Source organism: Alligator mississippiensis, chromosome 8 (genome assembly GCF_030867095.1).
Source record: "Alligator mississippiensis isolate rAllMis1 chromosome 8, rAllMis1, whole genome shotgun sequence".
Taxonomy (NCBI): Eukaryota; Metazoa; Chordata; order Crocodylia; family Alligatoridae; genus Alligator; species Alligator mississippiensis.
Window position 1 is genome coordinate 80,816,974 of NC_081831.1, and position 24,167 is coordinate 80,841,140.

Sequence of the window (24,167 nt, forward strand, 5' to 3'; positions counted from 1 at the left end):
AGAATAAGACATGTTCTGGCACCAGAAAGGCAAATTGGATTGTTTTTCAGAGCTCCTTCAAGCCCCGTCCCCTCTGAAAGGAAGAGCAAGAAGTTCAGATGTGAACCGCAGCTAAAAAATTGTGGACAAGTTGGAGAGAGTCCCGTGGAGGGCAGTGAAAATGGTTTGGGGCTGCGGGACAGGACTGGTGAGGAGAGGCCGAGGGGATGGGGCTGATTGAGTCTGCAGAAGAGAAGACCGAGGGGGATTGAATAGCAGCCGTCACCTCCCTGCAGGGGGGCTGCAAAGAGGATGGAGCTGGGCTAGTCTCAGTGGGGGCAGATGACAGGACAAGGAGCAATGGGCTCAAGCTGCAGCAAGGGAAGTTGAGGTTGGATATTAGGAAAAACTTTCTCCCTAGGAGGGTGGTGAAGCCCTGGAGCAGGTTACCCAGAGAGGTGGTGCAGTCTCCATCCTTGGAGGTTTTGAAGACCCAGCTTGACAAATTCTTGTCTGGGATGATGTAGTTGGGGCTGGTCCTGCTTGGAGCAGGGGATGGACTAGATGTGACCTCCTGAGCTCCCTTCCACCCTAATTTTCTTATTGAGGGGCATGATATCTCAGTGTCAAAGGAAATGCAGTGAAGAGACAAGACTCTGCACCCCCCCCCCCCAAAAAAAAAAAAAAAAAAAAGAAAATCAGATATGCTGCATTTCTTAATTTTGTGAATGACCCAGATATGAAGGCCGGGTGAAAATCGGTGGACATGAAGTGACATCTTGATGCAGCAAACGCAGACTCTTCCACAGGTTGAAACTTGGTAAATGCTGTAGGGCTGTTGGACCACAGCTAGCGCATTGAGATCCAGTTTTGGTTTGCTGATTGAAGACCGGTGGGGAGGAAGAGGTTTATTCTTGCTGGGGCTATTGGCATTGCATCCTTTGCAGAGGGGCTAGGTTTTGGGGGGTTGATAGAGGCCTGACTGCACTGTTTGCTCAAGAAGTCATAGCTTCCAGTTGACCAAGTGCCTGGCAAAGGGTTGCTTTCTAGTCTCTCCTGTGGTTTGGGAGGGTCTCTGCTCTCCATAGCTCTTCTTAGCCTGGCTTCAAACCTGACCATGGAGGGGAGGGGAGGGGAGAGTCTGAAGTGCGAGGTAGTGTCCTGATGGTGTGATTTGTTATAATTGTGGCTGGATTTAAATATCCCAAGGAGGCTCTTTTTTTGTTAAACCAAAATAGTACAACCAGCCTGGCCAAGCTACGGGGCTGAAATATTTCTGATCATTGCAGTGTTTCACCCTGTCTAAAGGGTGTTTTAAAAATAAAGCCGTAGCGATGATGACCTGCGGTTGGGGGACGCTGGTGTGGTGCTTTCACAGCGAAGCGTGGGACGGGAAGGCTTGTTGGTAGGAGGAAATGGATAAGAAAAAGGTGAACCATCCTGAAACGCAGGCGCATCCTGATTTAATGACTCTATTTTCAAGTTGCAGAGTGGAAAGTAAATCCTGGTTTAGTAAGAGAAGTACCGCAGGCCATTCGTTGCTGAAGGTGCTCTGCCAGACTGTAATCAGAATTGATCCATCCGTATGATGAGGATGTAGGCTGCTAAGAGTTTGGTATTGGGGGAAATAAAATTGGATCCACATTCTCTGCTTATTTAGAGATTAAAAATGGATTTATCTTGTCCTGTCAGGGCACGCTGCTAATTGCAATGATCTACTTTCCATGAGACCAGACTTGCACATCTGTCCGGGCAGCTGTTGACACAGTATTTGGATTCTTCAGGGTTTGTAAAGCACTTCCAGGCAGCAGAGCATGTTGCGCTGTCTCCCTTTTTGCATCGTCTTCGGTCCGAAAGAGAAGCTTTCCCCTGGTATTAGCATCTGTGAGCTCGTTCCTCGAGACCGCTCACAACCGAACATTAAGTGCAGGGAATTTATCTGCCTCTTTGGAGTAATGAGCCTCGTGCAAAAATCCTTTGTTTAATCCAATTAAAAATGTAAGCACCTATAACCGCTTAGGGTTGTGCAGTATCTATTAGCGCATGTGTGTGTTGCTTTGCACACATCCGAATTTAGGCATGTGCTGAAGTCCAATAATAATGTCAATTTAATGGGGGAGGTAAATGAATATGGGCATGAAAATGGCACCTTTTCAAATTCCTGGTGTTAGTCCTTCTATAATTAATTTTTCTTTTGGTTCAGCTCTTTGCACATACTTGCTGCATATATAGATTAGATTTGCAGTCATGGTCTGTACTTGCCATCTATTTTGGGGCTAGTTAATAGAGTTTTAATCTTGTTGAAAGTTAATTACCTTTTCTTCTTCCCGTTGGATCTCTTGTATTACAGCTTGCAGATTAGATTTGTTTTCTTGTGCTAGGTCCAGTATATTTTATTTTTAAGCTGAAAACAGGAAATTGTGGCTGAATTTTTGTGACCTTTGCTCCTTATTTAAGAAGTGCAAGTCTCTGCCAGTCTGTTTTTGCTTCTGCTTGAGGCATTCATTGCACCCAATTTAAAAGCCATTTGTTAGTGCATCTCACACAAGGATATGCCAGCTTCAGTAGATGACATAGTTTGTTGCCAGCTTGGGCTTGGCTGATGGAGAAAAATGGCTGTTTCATTGGGCCTCGTATCCAGATGTACATCCGGCAATGGGTAGAGTAACATATGGGCGCTCTCCGTACGTATGTTTGTACGTGCGTCCAGTTCCTTAATCCTTCTGTTGAAGTTGACTGGTGGCTCTGCTTTTGAGCTCTCAGCATTTATGCAGCTGTGTAGATCTTCAGCTAGAAAAAATATTTACCGGGGAGAGGGCCTCCATAAAAGCACTGATTGCAAAGTATACTTTATACCCATTAAATGTATGACTTGCGTGACCCTAAAGCAGGTTTGAGACCGGTAGAAGGTATTGCCCAGATCGACTTAATGCCTCTTTGGAGCTGAGCATTTCAGTAGGTGTTTAGTTTTCTGGCAGGCCAGCGAATGCAATGAGCTCTGCATGGGCTGAACTGGAGCAGAGCACGGGAACACAATTCGGGTTGGCAATCCAAACCTGCACAAACACTTGCATCCACTGTGTAAAAAAACAACCCAAAAATCGGATGCATGATTGGCAGCCGTGGCTTCCTGTTTCTCCTGCTCAGACCTCATGTGAACGTTTTCTTACTATATTCCAGAAAATCAGGCGTGTCACTTGTAGGCAATTCCCAAGACGATGGAAGCAAGCAGGTTGAAGTAGTGCTCCGCGGAGATCGGCTAAATGTGTTTTGTGACTTTAAAATTTGCTTTTTGACCAAAAATGAGAATTTCTACAGGGCATTTTTTTTTTTTGTTTGGGGTTGGACTAGTCTTCCTTCTCCTCCTCCCTCCCCAAATCTTTGTGTTTGGAAAAAAGTGATTTCCTTGGTTGCATATGCAACAGCTTTTGTGAAAATTTGGGACAAACAATACTTCCCCTCTGAAAAGAAAAGAAAGGAAGGAAAAAATAAATCTGGCATTTTTTCAACCAGCTCTGTTCTTCTGATTGTCCTTTTTTTCTCTCTTCTCTCCGTCGACATCTGTCCTCCTTCCCTCCACTATGCGCATGCTCTCTTGGGGTCTCCTGAACTTTTGGGACCCCAGGTCTCCTTCAAGCCCTGCAGCCGAATCGGCACGAATGTCTGATGCGAAGGAGTCTGCCTTGACAGACTTCCCTTGGCTCTTGGGCATTCCTGAGACATTCCTTCACGTGCTCGCCCAGATTTTCTGTCCAAGAATGTTTTCCTTTGGTTTTCAAACGCAGCTTTTGCTAGTGACTAATGGGTGGGTGGGGAGGTTTCTGTCACCCTGAATAACCCTCAATGTGTAATTCTTGTTGTGAACTCTGTGTGCATCTCCCCCCCATCTCCCATATGCGAGATGAGTGAAAAGCAGCATATCATTTTCATTGTAAATTATCTGTTCTTTGACACATCCCTGTTTAGACTTGCATTCACCGATAGGCATGAACCGGCTTTCACAGTCTTTTGGATTCAACTACATTTTGTGAGTTCTCGCTTGACAGTTCAAAAGCTGATTTTTCTTTTTTTTTCTTTTTTCCTTTTCTGTAACTTTTGCCAAAAGTTTATCCTAGTCTGATCTCTCCATCACCAGATTGAGGGAGGCTCCTTTGGTTACCCGGGGCCTGACTGCTTCAATGTCAAGGCTATGTAAGGGGTGATTGATGGGAGCGGGGGGCTCTTCTCAAAGTGCTAACAACTTAGTTTTTGCGCTCTCTCTCTTTCTCTTCCTTTGTTTTATTTGCACATGTAAGTCTGCTCAGTGTCTCTCTGGCTTTTGATGTTATCAAAAATGAGTTCTCTTTGCCTCTCTGGCTTGTGTTTGGTGGTCCCCTAATTGAATCCATCTCCTGTTTGTTGATAAAAGGGAGCACGCTGTGTAATGTATTTTTTCAAAGCTAATAGACTTTACATATTTAGGCTGCCCTGTTAAAGAAATGCTTGGTTGTATCGCACGAGTACAATGACGATCGTATTTTTCCTGAGATAAATAGCTGGTAGTTGTGCAAGGTTTTTTAAAAACTGGCTAAGAGTAATGAGATCTCTGTCTCTCTCTCCCTCTCCGCTTTTGCTTAGGGTTTAATTTATAGTTTCATAAGGAAACTGTACAGTCTTAGTATAGAATAAAGTGTAGGGGATTAGGTTGAGACTCGCATACCTGCAGTCAAACATAACTTTTAAAAATAGGCTTCATTTTTCATTCTTACTGTAGGACTTTCTCGGGAGATATAAGTTCTTACTGTGTTAGAGCAGGGGTTGGAGATCTGGCCCGCGGCGCCTCACCGCGGTGCTGCCCATGGGACTCGGACTGGACCCACACGCTGCATGTGGCCCGTGGGGCCGGATCCAGCATGCACGTGGCATGGGCCACATGGAGCAGGTCGGGGTGCTCACAACACCTGCCACGGACCAGCCCCACACACTGCCCCTCACATTGCCATGAGCTTAAATAGAAAAATAAATGAGGACACTGCCACACCAAAATACCCCCAGAGCTGAGGATACCCAGAGCATCCAGGGCATCTTCAACAGGAGCTTTGCTGTTGCTTTGCAATGGGAGGCATTGGGATGCAATGCTGGTGGGCAGTAGGATCAAGCCCAGATGTAAGGAAGAAGAGGCAGTTGTTGTCTTCAGCCAAAGGGAGGATTCACTCACGTGGGACATAAGTCTCCTTCATTTGAGTTTCCTGAAGATGCTGGGACTGCTGCTATTCGGAGCATGGTAGTGTTAGGGTTAGGGTGCCTGGCCTGCTGGGCTCGGCAGGTTGTAGCAATGATGGAAGCGGTAGGCAAGGAAGCCAGTTTTGGTGCCGATAATAATTGGCGGTGTTGCGGGGAACGGTGTTTTGGACTGCTGTTGTTTCAGCCGGATAAGTGGAGTTCCAGAAATCGGGTCAAACCTCTCGCTGTGACCTGGGGATGGATGCTGGGAAGGTTACTCTACCCAGCTGGCCGTCGTTCACGGCAGTGCCGGGTAGCGAGCTAAGTCCCAGGGCTAGAAAATGAGCGTTGCAATGGGAAGTTGGGCTAGGCTAAGTGGAAGGACTTTCTCTTTGCCCAAAGTTGCTCTTGCCAGGACAGAAGGTTTTTAATGTGCATTTGGCTTAGTGTACACACGGATATAAATCTCTTGTTCTTCCCAGTCTCCAACCCTCATGGCAGTAAATCCACGAACCCAAAGCTGTCAACAAAGCAAAATGGAAAAATATCAGCCAGGCAGACCTCGGCCGTATAGGATATTTTAAGAAACTGTAGGTATGCTCTATGGAAATAATTAGGATTACTTGTGCTAAGGGAGATACGTCGCTGGAGCATTGTCGGCTGAGTAGTTCTCCAGGACCGCAAGATAAATTACCAGCTGAGTTAACAGATGCAGTAAAGCATGACCGAATATAGTTCGCTGTTGTTAGACTTAGGTGAAAGAGTTTGCGTTCGGGTATCAAACGGTATATTTTAACAGCGTGGTACGTTTGCAACAATTCATTCAATATTGCTGCCCTTCTCCGCACGTCTGGGGAAACTTCACATGCGATCAGGGTAATCGCTGAGCAGAGATGAAATGCCTACTGATTCAAAACCAAAGCAGCTTTCATAGTGGAAAAAAAGCAAAGAAAGAACTGGAAGAAACAATGTTAATGGGGTGGGATGTTACATAAACTACAGGCTTTTCTTTGTTTAAACAAAGAAGGAAAACCCAGTAACATAACAACTTGCACAGTGAACTCCTTGAACTAGCTGCGCGTGCTCAGAAACTCTGCAAGTGTTGGCTAGTGAGGAAAGGGGAAAGCGTCAGGGTGTCTGCTGATGAGCCTGATCTAACACCTATCGCGGCGGAGCCTGAGCCAGCTCTTTAGCTGGTGTGACCCGGCATGACTACATTGACTTGTTGGAGCGTCAGTGGTTGATGCTGGCTCTTGTGCAGCCTACACCCATTGCTATGTATTCAGCATCGCCCTGTTATGCATCGCCGGTAGCCTCTCTGGAATCGGGGCATTTCAAATGCATTGAAAAATCAGGTAGAAAAGAGAGAACCATGATCAGATACTAAGCTGCAGGCTTGTCTCTAGCTACCCTTGGGGACCCAAAGTTTTCTAAACTACCGAGGACATCCGTAATGTTGGGTGTTGGATGTACCAAAACACCGGGCGCACGCAGCCCTGGGAGGCAGGACAGCCAGGGAACACCTGTACCCATAGGTGTGAAAGCGGATGGTGGTGCACAAAGGGTGGCTTATCCCCGAAGGCATGGGAAGATGGTGGGACAAGGGGACTGGGGGAAGGAAAGACAGAAAGCAAAGGAGAAGAAAGCCGGAGCCGCGTGCTTGTCTCTCTCCAGTCTGGTGGCCTGTTCCAGCTTGCGCTGCCATTCTGCTGAGCGAGTCGATTCGCGTGCTATGCAAAAGCAATTAGGTTTTGGCGTCTGTAGACTGTTTGGGAATTGCTTCAGATGGGTTCCAGGGAGAAGTGGGGATTGCATCTCTTCCTTGCTCCAAATGCTGTCTAAGGGCGGGTCTAGGCCGGTTTTGCCAATTGTTTGTTCCTAAGCCAGTTGGTCTGTGCACATAAGCAGAGGTCTAGGCTCCATCGCAGCAACTTTTTTAAACATCAGCCTCCCATTAAGCTTGAAAATAGTCCTCTTAAGCTCAGTCACTTAGCGAAGCAGATGCTTATGTGCCTTGCTGAGTTTGGCCTCGCAGAGCAACAAGACTAAGCACGAACCTTTGCACAAGATGTACGTGGAGATGCATCTTTTGAAACCTTTTCTCCTTCTGGACGTACTTATTAGAGCAGTAAACTTTCCTTTGGATGAAAAGGAAGCTTTTGTAAATATTTGTCCAAAGAATTCAACACGGTTACTCAGGAACAGAACCTGTAAACCTCAGTGGATTAATAGACGTGGCCTTTAAACTTGGAAACTTTGCAGATCCTTTCCAAAACATGGCCCGGGGAGGCAGGGGGAGGACAAGCCTTTGTGCACTGGAGATGCTGCTTCGCCTATGTCCAGATGGTAAAAATACCAAGTACATTTGAGGCCGGAGTGAAATGTGAAATCATATCCCAGATCTGGGAGAAATGGGCTCTTGGGTTGCCAGTGGTGGTACCTTCAATTCTTCCCACCCTAGGGCGGCGGGCTCCCAAACTCTGCTCTGGTCAGTACAGTCCAGTATTGCAACAAGTCTGGGTGCTGTTTTAGCCTGTTTTGCTTAAAAATTGGTGATTCACAGGAAATTTTTGAGGGTTAGCAGCTGCAAAATGTTCAGGAGCAGTTGCTCTAAGGAGCTGGATGTAGTTATTCTTCCAGTAAATGCAGGCAGAGAGTGTGCTCAGCATCTCCAGGTGATGGTGGAAAAGGCACGTTGATACGTATGAGGATAATTAGGTTTGATTCAGTTTATTTGCTTCTATTTTCTTCATCTCTGAAGCAACAGAGACTTTTTGCCCGCCGGCTCACTAAGACCCAGCCTGTATCAGTGGGCTTTATACTGCTTTTTTACATCTTCTGTTTCTTGGCACAAGCACATTTCAATGGGGAGCTTTTTCCCTATTAAAATGAATGAAAGCCCCACAGCAATGCTGTGTTGAAGTAACAGCGAAGTGTACCGTAAAGACCGACAGGAAAGGGTAAATCACGTGGGTAAGCTCCAAATTCACGTTGCAAGTAACATTTTGATTTCAAATACCCCACCGCACATACGGGGTAGCTTCAGAGGCTGTTGTGAACTCGCGGTGTGCCCAAGAGCAGGAGCTTTCCTTTAGCCGTTTTAATGTCCAGTAGATTTTTTTTCCCCACATCTAAAATATACACCGAGATATTTCTTTAGTGCCTTGCCTTGGGAAAATCTGAAAGGAATATAAACAGCAATTGAAGTTCACAGCTCTGTTCTTCGGGGCAGGGACAGTCTTTGCTTTGTGCATATATAGCATGCAGGACCTGGGTCCTGCAAATAGCCATAGTTTACTAGGCAAAGAGAAGCGACGGGCGAAAAGCCAAGTGTTTGCTAAGTGTTGAGCCCTTTTAACATGTGAAGTCAGGGGAAACCTGCAGGTGCTCAGTAGGGCTGGCAGGGGCTGCAGGAAGTCATAGTCCAGCCCCCTGCTCGAGGCAGGCATCTCCATCTCTGGGGTATCATCCCTGTCTGAACCATCCCAAATCTAACCAAAAAGATCGCGAGCTGGCCCCCCCAACCTTGCATAGGTTCAGAGTTAGTGGGTGACCCGCTTTACTGACTTTGCTCCAGGTCCCCTGGTGAGCTGGTGTGATGGACCTGACATTTTTGCTTTTATCCAATCTCATCAACAGGCATGAGACGAGCTGGGCGAGTTTGGGGTCCCCCCCCCCCACCTTTAACAGTGTTTTCTGTCATCTTGATGTTTTCTTCAAGCAGCATGCCAATTATCACTGACGAGCGGAGGGCTAATGTTCGGCGATGATTAGACACAAGTCTAGTGTGAAATTGGATTAGCGTCCGGCCTTGCTGTCCAGGGTTCTTTTTATAGTTGATTTAGAGGAAGTCATAAAACTTTTTAAAGATGATACAAGCTGATGTGGGTTACAGGAAGGAGACAGACAGTATTACGAGTCTGAGCTACTGGCAGCGCTTATCTGTCCTGGAACAGTTTTTCACCCCTGAGTATTTCACCAGCCTAATTTATGAGAGGACCACTGCTCCACACGGCATCGGGGCCAGCGGTAGCACTCTGAAAGGCCTCGGAAACTGAATGTTGAATTGCAATGAAAGGATGGATTGCCCTCAGTTGCATTATTAAAGAAATAATGAACCTAATTAGCAACTCCCCAACAAGTCTTCTGGCCTCGCAGCTTTATACCTGAAAATATAATTTCCATATTGTATCGCATTGCATTGTATCATGTATCGTATTGTATATCATATCGTATCATACATCGTATCTCGTATCACATAGTTTTCATATCATAGAATAGGAATATACCCTCTAAACATGGTGTGTTCATGAAAAACATGATCTCTGGGCAGGCTTCTCAGTAATCAAGAAACAAAACACCAGACTGGAAATTAAAGGCAGGATAATGGGATGACAGGTTAGGCTATAAATCCAGAGATGGCGTCATTGTGGAGAGGTGATGAAAGTATGTGGGTGAAAGGAGCTGTTTTTGGGATAGCTGGCTCCTCCCCTGTGCTTTCGATCCCATGTTAATTGAGTTGAAGAAACACAAGTTTTCCAACTGGCTGCAGAAATCTCAGTAGTTGAAGGGACCTTTGTTTCCTCCTGATGTTCCCGGTCCTGCATTTCAGTTGCTCTTGACAGCGTGGGCTTGCGAGATTTCTATTTTGAGCTCGATCTTGTGGATGTATGGATAGGCAACGTCAGGTAAACCTGGTACCATGAATGGACATGTTTCAAAGAGGTATGCTCCTAGTTTTTGCTAGGCGTCTTAGCAGCAAGCCTTTGCGGTCCCTCCTATCGGGCAACCATGCAGGTACCTGCAGGATCCTATGGAAAATGCGTATTGAAAGCCCCTGTGTGAGCCGCTTCAGTGCGAACGTGCAGTTAATATCCTCCCTTGTGTGCTCCCTCGCTTCTTCATCTCCAACTGTTGTAGCAACTCAATTAAGTGCCCCAAGTGCTTATTGGAACATGTTTTATTGAACTGCGTGCTAAGCCTACTTTGAACGGGAGCCACTGCAGGGCTAGGCGAACCCAGAGCAGTGCATGTTGGTAAATTAAAACAAGGAAAAAGGCCAAGAAGTATTAATGTAAAAGCGAACAGAAGATCAAGTGTTCTCTTGCACAGACGTGGTTTGGGCTTCCACCAGAATGAATGACGGCAGAACGTGCCTCCATCCATCGTGACAGCACTGAATTAATAGAGCCTACCATTAATAGAGCCTCAAAAGACCGTGAGGTGCATAGTTTGGGTCCATTTATTTTCTGATTGTAGCTGGATCTAGACATTGCTGTGGTTTAGGCCTTTTTCCTTCCCAGAAGGAGCCGCCGTAGTTTTCCCCACTTTGAGGTCTTCCTTGGACGCGGTGCCGCCTCCTTCCCAATCTGTGCTCCTCCGGCCAACGTCCTCTCCCCCGAGCATCCTACCTCCGTTCCCTCGTGTGCAGCCGTCTTAGCCCAGTTGAACCCCAAGCCTTTTTGTTTAGCAAAACATTCATTTTTGGGAGTTGCACGAGTCCCCAAGAGGTGTTTTTTGTTTGGGGGTTTTTTTTGTTTTTTTAAAGCTGGGGATAGTGTACGTAGCACGACTGGGAACCCGCTGCGCTGTCAGGTGAGCCTGCGCTTTGTTTGGATGGGCTTTGCTCCGCCACCCCTCCTTTCCTTCCCTGCAAATTCATTTGAAACCTGCCCCACAGACAAACGCTGAGCAGAAAGCTCTTTCCAGAAGTAATTCCCAGAAGTAACTTTACTAGCTAATTTTTTTTTTTTATTAATATTATTTTTAAAGCCCCGTGTAAGAAATGAAATTCCTCCAGAGCATGTTAGTTCGGGGCGCGGTTGGCAGGAGAGGCAGGAAGCGGGAATGCGAAAATTTATTTTCATTTGGAAGATGGAATTGCTAAAGATAGATACTTTCAGTGTTACACCAGTGGCTCAAAATATCTTTTAGGATTCTCATTTACTTCTTCCCCTCTGGCAGAAAATTTAATATTAGGAAAAACAGCCCACAGTCCATAAGTATCTGTTCTGTAACACTGAGTAATAGGCTGCATCCTCCGCTGTATTAGCACTTAATTTTGGGAGCTCCCAAGCTCCAAACAGAACGGATACCTGGTCATAAGCCAAGACCGCATAGCGCTGACATGATGGAGAAATATCTCCCCAAATTAGACCTCCGGTCATTTTATTTCTGAATGTCTGCGTTTCGTTTCAGAGCACGGTCTGCTAATGGTCAATGGAATAAAAAAATTCAAATCTATTTAAAGTCTACCAAGGGAATTTCTCCTTGCTTTGGGTGTTGCACATGTGCTCCTGAAACACCATTTGCACATCAAAGGCAAAAAGGATTGTGGAAAAAAATGTTTCTACTTCATGCCATCAGAATATTATTTCCCATACGATATTTAAAAATGCAGAACAGCATAAGGTAGTGGAAAAGGATGTTGTAAAATAGGTAATGTAGTTTCCTAATGGAAATGAGTCTGAATTCACGTTGGGAATGGCAAAAAAAATAAAAAAGAAAAGAAAATCAGCTACTTAATTATTTTTTTGTGAAAGATACATTTCCATCTTCAAACATATTGATAAAAATGTGGAAACTGTTAGTTGAATTTTTCTTCTTTTCATTTAATTCAGGGAGCAGACTTCTGATAGTATTACCAGTAACATTTTTTGGGGGGGATCGAAAACATTGTGAAAATTTAACAAACACCAGATGAAACGCTTTGAAATAAAACGGCTTTTGCAATTTAGGAGATTTTCACAAAGCTAGGTTTGCTAGTTGCCAGCTGTGTCCTAACAGCGATGTTAATCCATGGTCACGGACTGGGACTTCATGGCTGCAGGCGCTGGACCAATTTAGAAGAAAGGTTACAACTGTTGAGCTGTTTTATTGTCTGCTGCCAAATCTTTCATCCAAACCCTACTTTGCCCATCAGTAAGACTGACTTACATAGGGGTGTCCAAACACGTTTCTTCCCATGGCACGTATGCAGCCTTTATATAACTATTATAAGCTGCTAATTGAACTGAACAGCTCCTATTTTCATATTCAGCTCTCCCTACTTTACTCCCATCTTGCAAGCATTGACCTCGGATGAATGAGAGAAGTCATCTTCTTCGGCAGTCCCTCGCAGTCGAGGATGATTGTCTTCCATGAATATGGGTCCCAAGTTGGCTGACACGACTGATACGGGATCGACAGGTCCTCTATTTGGGGTGGTCTTGATGTAGATGTAGAACCCTTTCGATCCCCGTATGTGGATCGTATATATAGTTGAAGATGATAAAACGGGTAGATAGGGCTGCTGTTGTTATACAGCTCAGCGTTGAAACTTCTTGTCCCACCCCGCTTTTGTTTTATTAACACAACTATGTCACCACATTGAAAACAGGTAAAGAACAATAAAGTGAAAAGGTATTTTGGGGTACAAGTTGTGATTACCTACATACAAGTTTCAGTGACTTCTCTCAAAGTCACTGGCCATTAGGTTTTGCTCAGAAGAGGGAAAGGACTATGTCTCATGCTGTCTCTCGATTTTTGGATATACTTATATTCCATGTTGCAATATAATGTGTCCTTCATAGTCCTCTTTTGTTAGGTAGTCGTAGCATGGCAATCAGGTGGCATACACGTCCACATACTTGTTTTTAGCACAGTGGATTGCTTTCCCAGGGTGAATATATTCCATTCTATCCGTTCTCCCTTGTTAGGTGGCGTTGCCCATTTCCATGCTTTGGCAATCCCCTGGATGCAGCTGAGATGAGGTAGATGCACAGAGATCTGTAGTAAGCTGTGATTGTAAACTTGGAAAATATCCTGAGAAGGAAAAATTTGGGTGAAATACGGGACCTACAAGCCAGTTGCGGTGCAAATATTTTTCCTTACAGATATCTAGAACCAGTGTTTAACGGGGCAGTTCTACCACATATGTATGGAGATGCCTTATGGCATTTAGCTCTTCCAGCATAACTCAGAGTTGGATCGAGGTACTTCATAAAGTCTAGATGTAGTGAGATACGTTCAGCGTCATCATTTCGTAGAAATTTGACCAAAGTCTCTCTTGTTGCCGAAGAGAAGGTGGTGGACTATGGGCATGGGTCCCTTATTCTGATCTCCGCTTCTGAGTACCTACATCTGTCGGTGGTTATTCTTCTTTTCTCCGTTTTGAATGAAATGTTAATCATTAAAGGTGCCTGGCATCCATTCAGCTGGGGTAAGTTGTATACACTAGTGGTTAAAAATGCCGGGCCAAGCTGGAGGAACAATCCCCGAGTTAGGTCGGGGAGGATTTTTTGTTTCCAGAACACCGCGTTTTAGCAACATTGCTTCCGGCTCTGACGAGACCCCAGGCTTTCCGTAACTGGAGAGCATCAGACGGTATTGTGCAACAGATGATTTGCTGCAGAATTGCCTGTTGACCGACGGCTCCTGAACTGCCAAAGAAAACAAACCAACCAATCCCGTCGTGCACCAGAAGAGTAGATTTAGGAAACGAGATTATTGAGGATGATATTTATTTATAAAGGCATTTCATAACTGTCTGAAGGAGACGCATTAAGGCATTTAGTCTGGCTACAAAGCTGACCTAAATTGTACACCTAGTCCCAGAGTTAGGCAAATTATAGCGTTGTTACGGGATTGTAGCTGGCTACGGGAACGCAGGGTGGAGAGTGGCACACTTCATCCTGCATGCAGCACACACCTTTTTTAAAAATTTTTTTTATTTATTTACTTATTTATTTTGCTGCTGTAACACATGGAGATGCTTTTTTCTGTCAACAGATAGGGAATCGAGCAGTGGTTCTCAACCAGGTGCCTCCAGGTCTTTTGCAGGTTGCCCTGAGCCGTGAGAAGGTAAATGAGGTGTTAGGAGATAAACACAGACGTGCAGGCTCCAGCTTGTCTCTGCCTGGATGAGCCGCCGTTCCCCATGCTCGGCCTCTCTTCCAGGAAATAAGCACAAAATATAGTAATTAATTCTTGAAATAGGGTACCGCTGAATTCACGCAAGGTCTGGAGGGGTGCCTTGAGTCCAACAACGTTGAGAACCTCTGGCAAAAAATGTACAGCGCCATGTATTTAAAGCGGCCATGGTCTCCTGTAGAGTTAGGAAGTAATACAGGACATCTGTACGCATGTTTGCACACGTGTTTGTGGCACACGCATTTGTATAAATGGCAAAATGTGTGTCAGCGCTGAGAAAGTGGCACAGCATGCTTTTGAATTAAAACACATTGAAGGTGTTTTAGTTTAAAAGGGCACCCCGCCATTTTCTGCTCACGTTTCACTGCATATGGAACTGCACACGATGCGACGCAGCACGTGCACGTCAGCTGGCGTGCCGAGGAGACTCGATGAATCGGGCTAGAGTGGAAGTGCTACAGGCTTATTGATCAATCGAGTCTGCTCCAACGCACCGGCTCTCTGGGACATCCGAGCATGAAAATGTACGTGTATAAATGCCCGCGGAGGTGTTGCAATGCTCGAGATGAAGACTGCTCTGAACTGTTGTGGGAATCTTGACCAGTGTGTTTTGCTGCCAACCTGCTCTGGCTTTCAGGTCACCGGGTGATGCTAGAAAGTTGTTGTCTTCTCCATCCTCTTCCTTAGACGACAAGTTAGGGGGTAGTGCTTTTGAGACGCCCCCAGAACTGTAAAACTGATAGCGGCGTTATCATTCAGCTGCAACCTCTATGTCCTAAAACTCCTAGCTGATTTGCAATCCTGAGTTCCCCCAGCAGTAGATAGTTGATTGCATCTGCCATCTTTCCCACATCTCGGTACTCCTAGCTGGTGCATCCCCAGGGCCACACATCCTGTTGCCTCCGCCCCTTCCTGCAAGCTCATATGACACCAGGGCAGCACATTGAGGAGCCGGATTGACAGCTCTCAACATGAAGAGTTCTCAAATCGTGAGACCTCAAAGAAATTGTTCACGAACGCGGGTAAAAGGGTAGGGGGCAATCTGATAAAGCATCAGGATGTTTAAAAATCAAAACACGCAGGGCCAAATTCTGTCCATGCATCTGCTCGAAAGTCTGGAGTAACTCGACTGAAGTGTAATTGAGACCAGAGTTCGGCCGTCGCTTGACGATCGAAGCTCACAACTTGCTGGTCACTTGGGAAAACATCTGGCCATCTTAGGCAGTCCCTGAAGGTCTGCTGACCTTTTAAACTGCTTCCTTATTGGAAGCAATAATGTTTTAAGTAGTCGAGGCATTCTTTGCCTGTAATTTAAAAATTGTGAGTTGGCCATTGCAATTACAGCAAAAAACCCAACCGCACGAGCCCGTGAGAAGGGCGACTATCACATGCTGCAATGTGTTTGTAGCAACTGCACCACCGAAGAGGTAGGTATCGATTGCGTTTTGTGATTGAATTAGTTCTGGATGAACAAAATAACCAATCTCTTCTACTTTGTAAAATGAAATTAAGCCGTATCAGATTGTTTTATAGTTCCTGTGACTCGCCGACTCTCGAGCCGTTTTCTGAGTAGTCTGGCGCTGAATTGTCATTTAAGGCAGGGGCGAATCTCCGTGTGGATTCCCTATAACAAGTGCACGACTTTGCTCAGGCTGGTGATTGCAAACTTTGGGAACTCAAGAGCTGGAAAACGTAGCGCGCTGGGCTAAGCAATACTCCAAATCACACTGGGTTTTAATACCCTGGCGGTATTCATTCTGGGGGTACGTTTCCTGTGCAAGGCACATGTGTATGGGTATTTATATGCTTACAGAAAGTACCTCTTGGTCACAAGGAGGCACTACCACTCCTGTTAAGACTTTTAAGTGAATGAACGGAAAGTAATTAAAATCCACATAAAAAACCCTTGTTTTTATATAAAATATAGTAATGTATACAGGCCACTTAGCCAGCCCTTTGTTGCAAGCGGTATTGTTTATAATGAATAGCTAGCTATTTGAAGAGTTTATTTACTGAATAAATCAAACTTGAGGACGTATTTTTAGCATACTGAGAGAGAGACAGAGCGAGGGTGTTCACGTGGGCACTGCTGTATTTCCCCGGTGATTCGACCTTTCCTATGTACAAATCCTGCACTCTTCGTCGAGGTAAAATCCCATTGATCTAGAGAGTTGGGCTCAAATAATGGAGTTCAGGGTTGGCGCGTGCGCCTGCATCAGCGACATTTATTTTCTTGGATGTCGAACTGAATGATTCATTCTTGATCTTTCATTCTTGATCTTTCAGGTGACCATTTGAAAGTATGTTCACAAGGCTACACCTGCTGCTCCGAAGAAATGGAAGAGAAGTACAGCCAGCAGAGCAAACAAGACTTCAGAAACGCGGTTGTAGAGCTTAGCAATCACTTGCAAGCCATGTTTAACTCCCGATACAAAAAGTTTGATGGTAAGTGTTGGAGTCCTGCCTTTCCTTTCTGATGCAGACACAGTGAAATCATCCCCCTATTTCCTTTTGTCGGCAGACGACTTGCGCTGTGTCTTTCTTTCTCTGTTCGCTGGGGAGGTTCGTGACTCTCGACTTGTGGCGGTGAGGTTAGAGCATTGCTTGTTTTGCAGTCCAGCCTGATAGAAATATTTGCTGATTATGGTTGTTGGTTTCCCCGTAGGGGATACATCTTTCTATCTGATTAATCCACTCTGCCATAAATACGTTGACTGCAGTTAGTTTTGTCTCCGCGGAGCGTGTAGTTGTAGCATGCTTGCCTTGCAGCGTTGATCTCCATGAACGCTTCCACGTTCCCAGCGTGCCAGGAACTAGATGGATTTATTCCCCATTGAACTCCAGCATTGCTGAACAGATACAGTACCCTTATTATATCAGGGCCTGGGTTCAAGTGAGACGTGTCTAGTCTCTGCCCAATTCCTGTCTCTGAAACTATTGCCAAAACGGGCACGTCTTGGCGACCGATAAGTAGGAGATGTCATTTCTTTTTTTGTCCACCTGAAGTCTGCTGCAGTTTCCCTTCAAGCTGACTTTTCTAGAGGTAGACCCAGCTCCTGGGGAATAATAGAAAGACAACCCTCACGTACAGCGTACCACGTGAAAGAGACACCTGAATGCTTGTACACCGGTGACCTCTCGTCCCCAGCCCCGTCTCGCCCGGGCCAGTCAGTGTTGCTTTCATTGCACGTTGCCATCCAGTAGTTATACTGATCAAATCACTTATGAAAAAAAGCCCAGCTGTCCTTAAGTGGGGGGAATTTGCTGCTTTTCAAGAGTTAATCCTGGATTGGGCTATGCAGGTGACTTCTGCTCTTGTAGCATCGTGCCAAGACCATTTGGACAAGGATTTCCTGGTAGAGCCTTGGGTTGGGAAGCTCCATTATAACCAGCTCTGTCTGAAAGAGTTGTGTCAGCTCTTGTGTGCATCCCTCTGCAAGCTCCGATACCCTCCGAGCGTAGAAGGGGAGGGAGCCGGGATGTCCTGTACCTCTCAGCTACTTACATACATCTTCTGTTGCCTGTTTTGGAAACATGAGGTGGGGCCCATTTCATGCAAAAAAATGACCTTGAAATGAGTTGGATGGATACAGAGCTCTGTTGAGCTTTCATGGTGTTGCATCCGGTTTTGTCCCACCTTTATTTTTGTGGTCTCAGTCGCTGGCTCCAAAGTTCCTCTGAACTTTTTTTTGTTCAATCAGTGGTGCAGCTTGCATGGATTTTTCTACGGATGCTGGCTGTAGCTTAAAAAGGGCATGATTTTGAATGCCGATAAGGAAGAGCCCATATGTTAAACTTTGTGTCTGGGAGTTTCTGTGCGTGCATTTTAGTCCTCAAGGGCAGCAATAATGCGCCATGTAGTTGTGTGATGGGGCTGTTTGTTAGCATTCAAACAAGCATCTGCATGGGAAGGTTTGGATGGGAACAGTCCTGCCTTGAGTAAGGGACTGGACTAGGTGACCTCCTGAGCCTATGAGCTTTCTTTCAAAATACACCAGAACTGGGGGAAATAAAGAATTGCAACTTGTCAGCAAGTTGAGGGAAATTACACCTTCCCCAACTATTTCGCTTTTGCCTTCATTTGGGGTTTCCACTGTCTCTCCTTCCTGGTGCAGAAGGGCATGAGAGAAGCAAAACCATGGTGCCTGGACTTGTAGACTTACTAAACACTGACCCAGACACTCGTGTAATCCAACCCTTAGATAAGCCCCTAAGAGAAGACCAGAGGAAAAGCATCTGCATCCCCTTAAATGAACACTGAGACTCTTTGAAGTGTTGTGTGCACATTTCTGCTTTCAGATGCAACAGTTGATTGCCTGACCTTCCCTAACCCGATGCAGACGTAGGCCGAGTGTAAGGAGCACAGCAAGGTGTGCCTGCTTCTTGTTTTGGTGCAAGATGCTGCAATTCTCTTTGAAAAAGATGCAAGTAGCTGGAATCCTCAAAGTACAAGCTTTTAACATAAAAGAGCATGATCACCTTTGATAGGCACCTTGGGGTAGGGGTTAGCATGCAATTTAAGTAGAGGTTTCCTCTATTGCATGCTTGCTTTCTCTGGGTCCCACCACGATGAGTCCTGCTGCTCCGCCGTTCAGAATTGAAGGCCTGGTAGGGCAGAAGGAGACCCTTGAAGTCGCCTTGTCTAGCCCCCTGCACTTGAAGCAAGAGAGGTAGATCTAGCCCATCCTGGGAGATGTTTCTCAAACCTTTTCTTAACCTCCAGTGAAGGAGGAACCGCATTGTTATCCTTAAATCTGGCAATGGCAGAAGGGGTAATTTTTCGATGGAGTATACTAGATTCTCTGCTCCAACAAGGCAGAGATTTTTAGGCATGGCTAGTTAAGGATGCTTCAAGTGACTGGCCTGACTTGCAACCACTTTGCCATCTGGGGAGTGACTTAAGCACTGACCTATGGGTACCTTTGTGAAAAAAAAAATTTTTTTTAAATCCCATAACCGAAGTGAAATGAAAGCAATGGAGGTGTGTTGAAAATGGAAAATAGAACGATACATGCTTCAGACTTGGTTGAAATTCCCGTGTCTGCAGATTGGCAGTACATGGTCTGAAGCCAGAAAGAGAAACGCCTGACCCAAATATTGATGCAGCCCTTTTCAGGGTTGAGGAAGCAGCTGTTCCCTTGCAGAAGTTCACTTTTTCTTGCTGCGGGTCTGCATGTTTTTGGAACTGCTTCAGGCTGCCTCACTGATGTTTGCCATCGGCCAGATCATACCAGTGAAAATAGGGTTGAGCGCAAGCAAGCGAGCAAGTTGTGTGCTTTCCTCTGCCTCGTATGAAATCCTCTGAATAGCAGCTGTCCCGTTCACTGCGGAGGCATGCGGGTTGCTGCTAAGGACCCGAGTTTACTGAACAAAACTGCACGTAGGGGTCAAGTTCAATGGGACAGCTGTTAGCTCAGTTGGGCAGAGCCTGGTGCTGATAATACCAAGGTTGCAGGTTTGCATCGCTGGTTGGATTAGATGATCTCTTGAGGTCCCTTCTGGCCGTACATCTCTCCGAACAGGAACGCGCGCTTTGTCAGCCAGGCCAAAAGCCGTTCTTGCTTAATAGCACGTTAACACTGCTCTGGGAACGAGGCATTGTAGCAAGCATCTTTCTTGTTCCAAACGGCAGTTTCTGGCCTTGGATTTAAGCCCTTTTTTCACATCTTTGGAAGTGTTGTCACTAATCTGTTAGCCTTGACATTCCCATTTGAAAAGGAGACAAACCAGTACAAAGTGCTGCTAATGCACTTGACGTACCCATGGCCATAATACAATGACAGTAGAGTTGTCCCTGCGATGGATGGTACAATGTAGCATGGTTGTTAGGTATTTTTCCATGTGTTTAAAGCATCCTTCAAGCGCTATACACTGTGTGAGCACCGATCTGAGTTGGATCGATCTGACACCGAAGCGACACGTTGCAGGAAATGGAGCAGGCACACCAGGTCTTTGATGTCCGTCTCTAACTGGACAAACCAGAAGTGATTTCCACTCCTTGTCCCCTAAAACTCCAGATCGAGGCATGTGTGTCTTCAGCTTTCAGGGGACCAGAGTGGATAAAGACTTGGAAACCCAATTTCCTAGCCAATGTTGTACTTTTTAACACACCACACTTTTTCCATCCCCGCGGGCCACTTCTGTTTCAGTCCAAATCGTTTAAACCACACGTCTCCATGGCATAAGGCATAGCAATAAGGTGTGACCCCAGAAATAATTTGTTGTGATCCGTCCTGACCTTAAAAATGGATGAATAATGCAGCGGCAGCTGCTGCAATTACTGTGCTGGAGATCGCGCAAACCTGTAGTCCTGCTTCGGACTTCATGAATTTGTCTCTCAGGCAGGAGTCCTCTATGCTGTGGTCTCTCGGTTATGAGATATGTGTTCAGGAGGGTGAAGGGATGGCCCAGAGGCTTTTTGGGGCACTAAAGTATGGGTAGGACCCCCTTTTTTTTCCCTTTAGATTATTCTCCATTTTTTGGCACTTCCTCTCTTGCTTTCTTTTACTTCTTGCAGGGTGCAGGCAAGGCTTAAAATGGTCTGTGCCAAGGGCAAAAGCTCTGTTGATGTGATGGTTAAATAGGGCAGCACCCAGGTACCCCCTGCCAGCCACGGAGAGGCTGACAGATGACACAAATACGCAGTTTGAATGCAAGTTGAAACTGGAGCGTGGTACACATCTTATGGCCTATCAATCTGCAGTGAGCTGGGCAGGGAGCTCGCCAAGGGTGGTGGGCTCCCTGGGCTGTCTGGATGCTACAGTAGTGCATCTAAACCAGTGCCACGGTGTGTTTCGGTGCCTGGCTAGTCATTGCCTCTATGGGGAGCCACGCATCTGCTAGTGCAGTCGAGTCGATCCCCTCTTGTCATTTCCAATGGACCTACCATGGGGTTAGGGAAGGCGTGTGAGCTCCAGCTCTTCCAGTCTCTTCCCAAACAGTGCTCAGATACTATCATACAATCATAGGCAATGAGGGTTGGAGGGGAGCTCATCTAGTCCAAGCAGGACCAGCCCCACCTACATCATCCCAGCCAGGGTTTTGTCTACCTGGGCCTTAAAAACCTCCACGGATGGAGACTCGACCACCTCTCTGGGTAACCTGTTCCAGTGCTTTACTACCCTCCGCATGAGAGAGTTTTTCCAGATATCCAACCTCACCTTCCCTTGCTGCAGCCTGAGCCCATTGCTCCTTGTGCTGTCATCTGCCCCCACTGAGAGCAGCCCAGCTCCATCCTCTTTGCAGCCCCCCTGCAGGGAGGTGAAGGCTGCTATTCAATCCCCCTCGGTCTTCTCTTCTCCAGACTAGCCTGTACAAGGTGATCAATCCCCCAGCCTGGGTCGGCAGGAGATCCGGCGCCTGAGTGACAAAGTAATTCATATGACACTGCATCTGGGAAGCTATTAAATGCTGAGAAGCTCCAGTTCCTGCCTCCCCTGCTGCCCCACCACTTTCCATTAACGTTTAAGATAAACCAAATATGAATGGAGTAAAACAACCCCCCCTTTGGGACGGCGGACTGGAAAGTAATTGAATTGGAGAGAGGGGACCTCTCCCACCGGTCACCAAGAGGCTGGATGTAAAACATGAGCAGAGCTCTTGGCTCGCGGCGGAGAAGTCTCAGGTGCCCCGCGCCCCTTTCAAGTCCGAGGACTTGGCGGGTAAAACGCTCCGGCTGGAAGCCCAAGGGGTCCGGTAATTCAGTGGAGCTCTTCCAGCCTTGTTTTTTAAGCCTTGCATCTAGACAGATTTATTTTAATGAGGATTATGTCTTTTCTGCCTGCCAAAGGTCGTTCGAGTTCTGCGGTGCCGGCGAAGCGGAGTCTTTTGCTGTTATGAAGCCCCCTGGAGAAAAAAAAAATTGCAGGCTTCCTTCTTTGGTAGCCAGATTGTCCTCGAGAGCAAAAATGCTGCAGCGCCCTGGGTTTTACTAGCTGAGGGAGATGGCGGGAGGGAAGGGTTGCTGTCGAGGGACACAGTCGTCAGCCGCTTGGGTGGTTGCAGGAGTCTCTCATTTCTTGGGAATGTGGGAGCGGGGTGCGGCTCGAATAGTCGTTGCATTAGAGAGGCGAGGAATTCACCTCCTGTCCCGTCCTCCCGGCACTGCGTGGAGGACCCGAGCATTGAAGCCGACGGCGAGTTTGCTGCCGACTTCACGGGAAGTGGAAAAAGGCTGGATCGTTATTCAGTGGTTTCAAGCATCGGCTAAAGATGGCTTGAAACTCAGCCTTATTGAATCCCCTCCTGGGTTAGCTCAGCCTCCCGCGGGGAGCTGGAAGTTTTGAGTGCCGCGTGGAGGGAGGACGGGCCTGTGAACCCCACGCTGCCCTGTGTTTGGGGGGCACAGGTACTGGATGGGTGCTCAGGCTGGCATAGCGTGCTGAATCGACGCCTTTGTGCTTCTGGGAAAATAGGGGAAACTCCTGCATTTCCATCTCCCAGGCTGGATTTCCATGCATTGTCTAGGCTTGTCCTCCCAGACCTGATAGGAAATCCCTAGCCCTTGTAGGCTGCTCCTCCTGACCCCCTGTGAGGATTTGCCAGGCTTTTGCTGGGGCCTCTGGTAGTTTTATTGCCTCCTTGAGCTATATCTCTTTTTTTTTTTACGGGGTCAGAGGATGCAGAAAATAATCTAACTAACAGCCTTGTTCCTGGTGCAGCTCCTGTGTGTGTCCCGGAAAGCCTGCGGCGCTTGCTTGTAGGTGGGTGGACCACGGAAATCGCAAGTGTGTGAAGGGAGGCCAAATTCATCCCTGCCAGTCTAGAAGCCTCTGGATGGCTCCAGGCAACCCACGTGTCGCCCTTCACGCTGCACCATTGCTCATAACATCTCTCTAAGCGTGTAAATGGGCTGTGAGGTGGGTGCATATTTGCACGCTAAATTGGTGCTGATACACTGGTGGGTGACTATTTAACAAGCAAGGGCCACATAATATAGACCTAGGGACTGACTTAATTTGTGGTTTCGCGGCTTGTCTGCAAAATCCATGAAATCAATGATGAAAAAAGCTTAATAAAAATAAAATGCTGGCTGCCCCGTGGGAACGAGGGGTAAGAATCCGTCCTGGTGCCCTGAGGCAGGGCTGGTGGGTGCAAGTGCACGCTTTTCCCCCTGCCCGTACAGCCCCCAGCCGTGCTGTGGCTTGCATAGCTGTGCAGGGGATGCGGCATTCACGCTCCTTTGCCGGAAGGGAACGGCGTGTGTAATGCTCTTTCGTTACTAATTGCTATAAGCCAGTCAATCTGCCATTGTTTTCTGGTTTAAAATTAACTTCTCCCCCCTCCCCTCCTTCCTTTCCTCAGGGAAAACCATCGTGTGCACGTGCCTGCTTTGCTTACAGGTGCGACTCTGGCCTGTGTCCTTGCATACTGGCTGAGCAAATGCTGTTGTGCATTTCCATGGTGACCGTGTGAATTGTGTCTCCTAACATGATACGACCTTTATCGTTGCCCTAGTGCCCAGGATCCTGGACCCCATTGCGCTCACGTGGCTTAAACAGATGCTGCCTGCTCCGTAGAGATTACAGGCCAAGTATAAGAGCAGAGATGCCAGGCAGGTCCAGACAGACATAGAAAGCCACAGAGATGGGCCAGGTCAACATGACGGGTGATGATTGTGGCATATCCCCAGGTTAGCTGTCGTGGTGATGGTTTTGCATCAAGGATGGTTTTGCATCAAACTTGAAGGGACTTGCAAGGAGCCTCCCCGCCTATTAGTGTGTTTGCAACCCCCCTTTGTCCAATAGGGCCCTTGGGGATCCGCTTTCTGATCCTTGCTGCACAGCCCAGCCTCCCAAATGCCACCGTTAAACAGCAGAGGAGTCAGGGGCAAGGGCAAGGAGAGCGATGAGGTAGCTGGGCAGCGTACAGGGAGCTGCTGCCAAGGTGCGAGGGGAAGGTATGGGATGAAGCATGAGCAACGAAGAAGAGGGCAGTGGAGATGGACTTCCTTGGCTAGCGAGACATGGGAGCCAATGTTTCCGTGTTGGGAGAGGACTAGGCTAAGGCAAGAGGGAGCTGGGAGCTGGGATCGGGGAGGGCTCGGGTGGCGAGGAGGTGAGAAGAACAAGGAGGGG

The 24,167-nt window shown here is 46.9% G+C and overlaps 1 protein-coding gene across 1 annotated transcript in view; it reads left to right on the top strand.

Moving 5' to 3' along the window:
- GPC4 (glypican 4) overlaps positions 1–24,167 on the top strand; it is a 98,241-nt gene that overhangs the window by 33,907 nt on the left and 40,167 nt on the right. Inside the window, exon 2 of the mRNA XM_019492796.2 lies at positions 16,378–16,536. Coding sequence (XP_019348341.1) covers positions 16,378–16,536 — 159 coding nt within the window. The remainder of the gene's footprint in view (positions 1–16,377; positions 16,537–24,167) is intronic.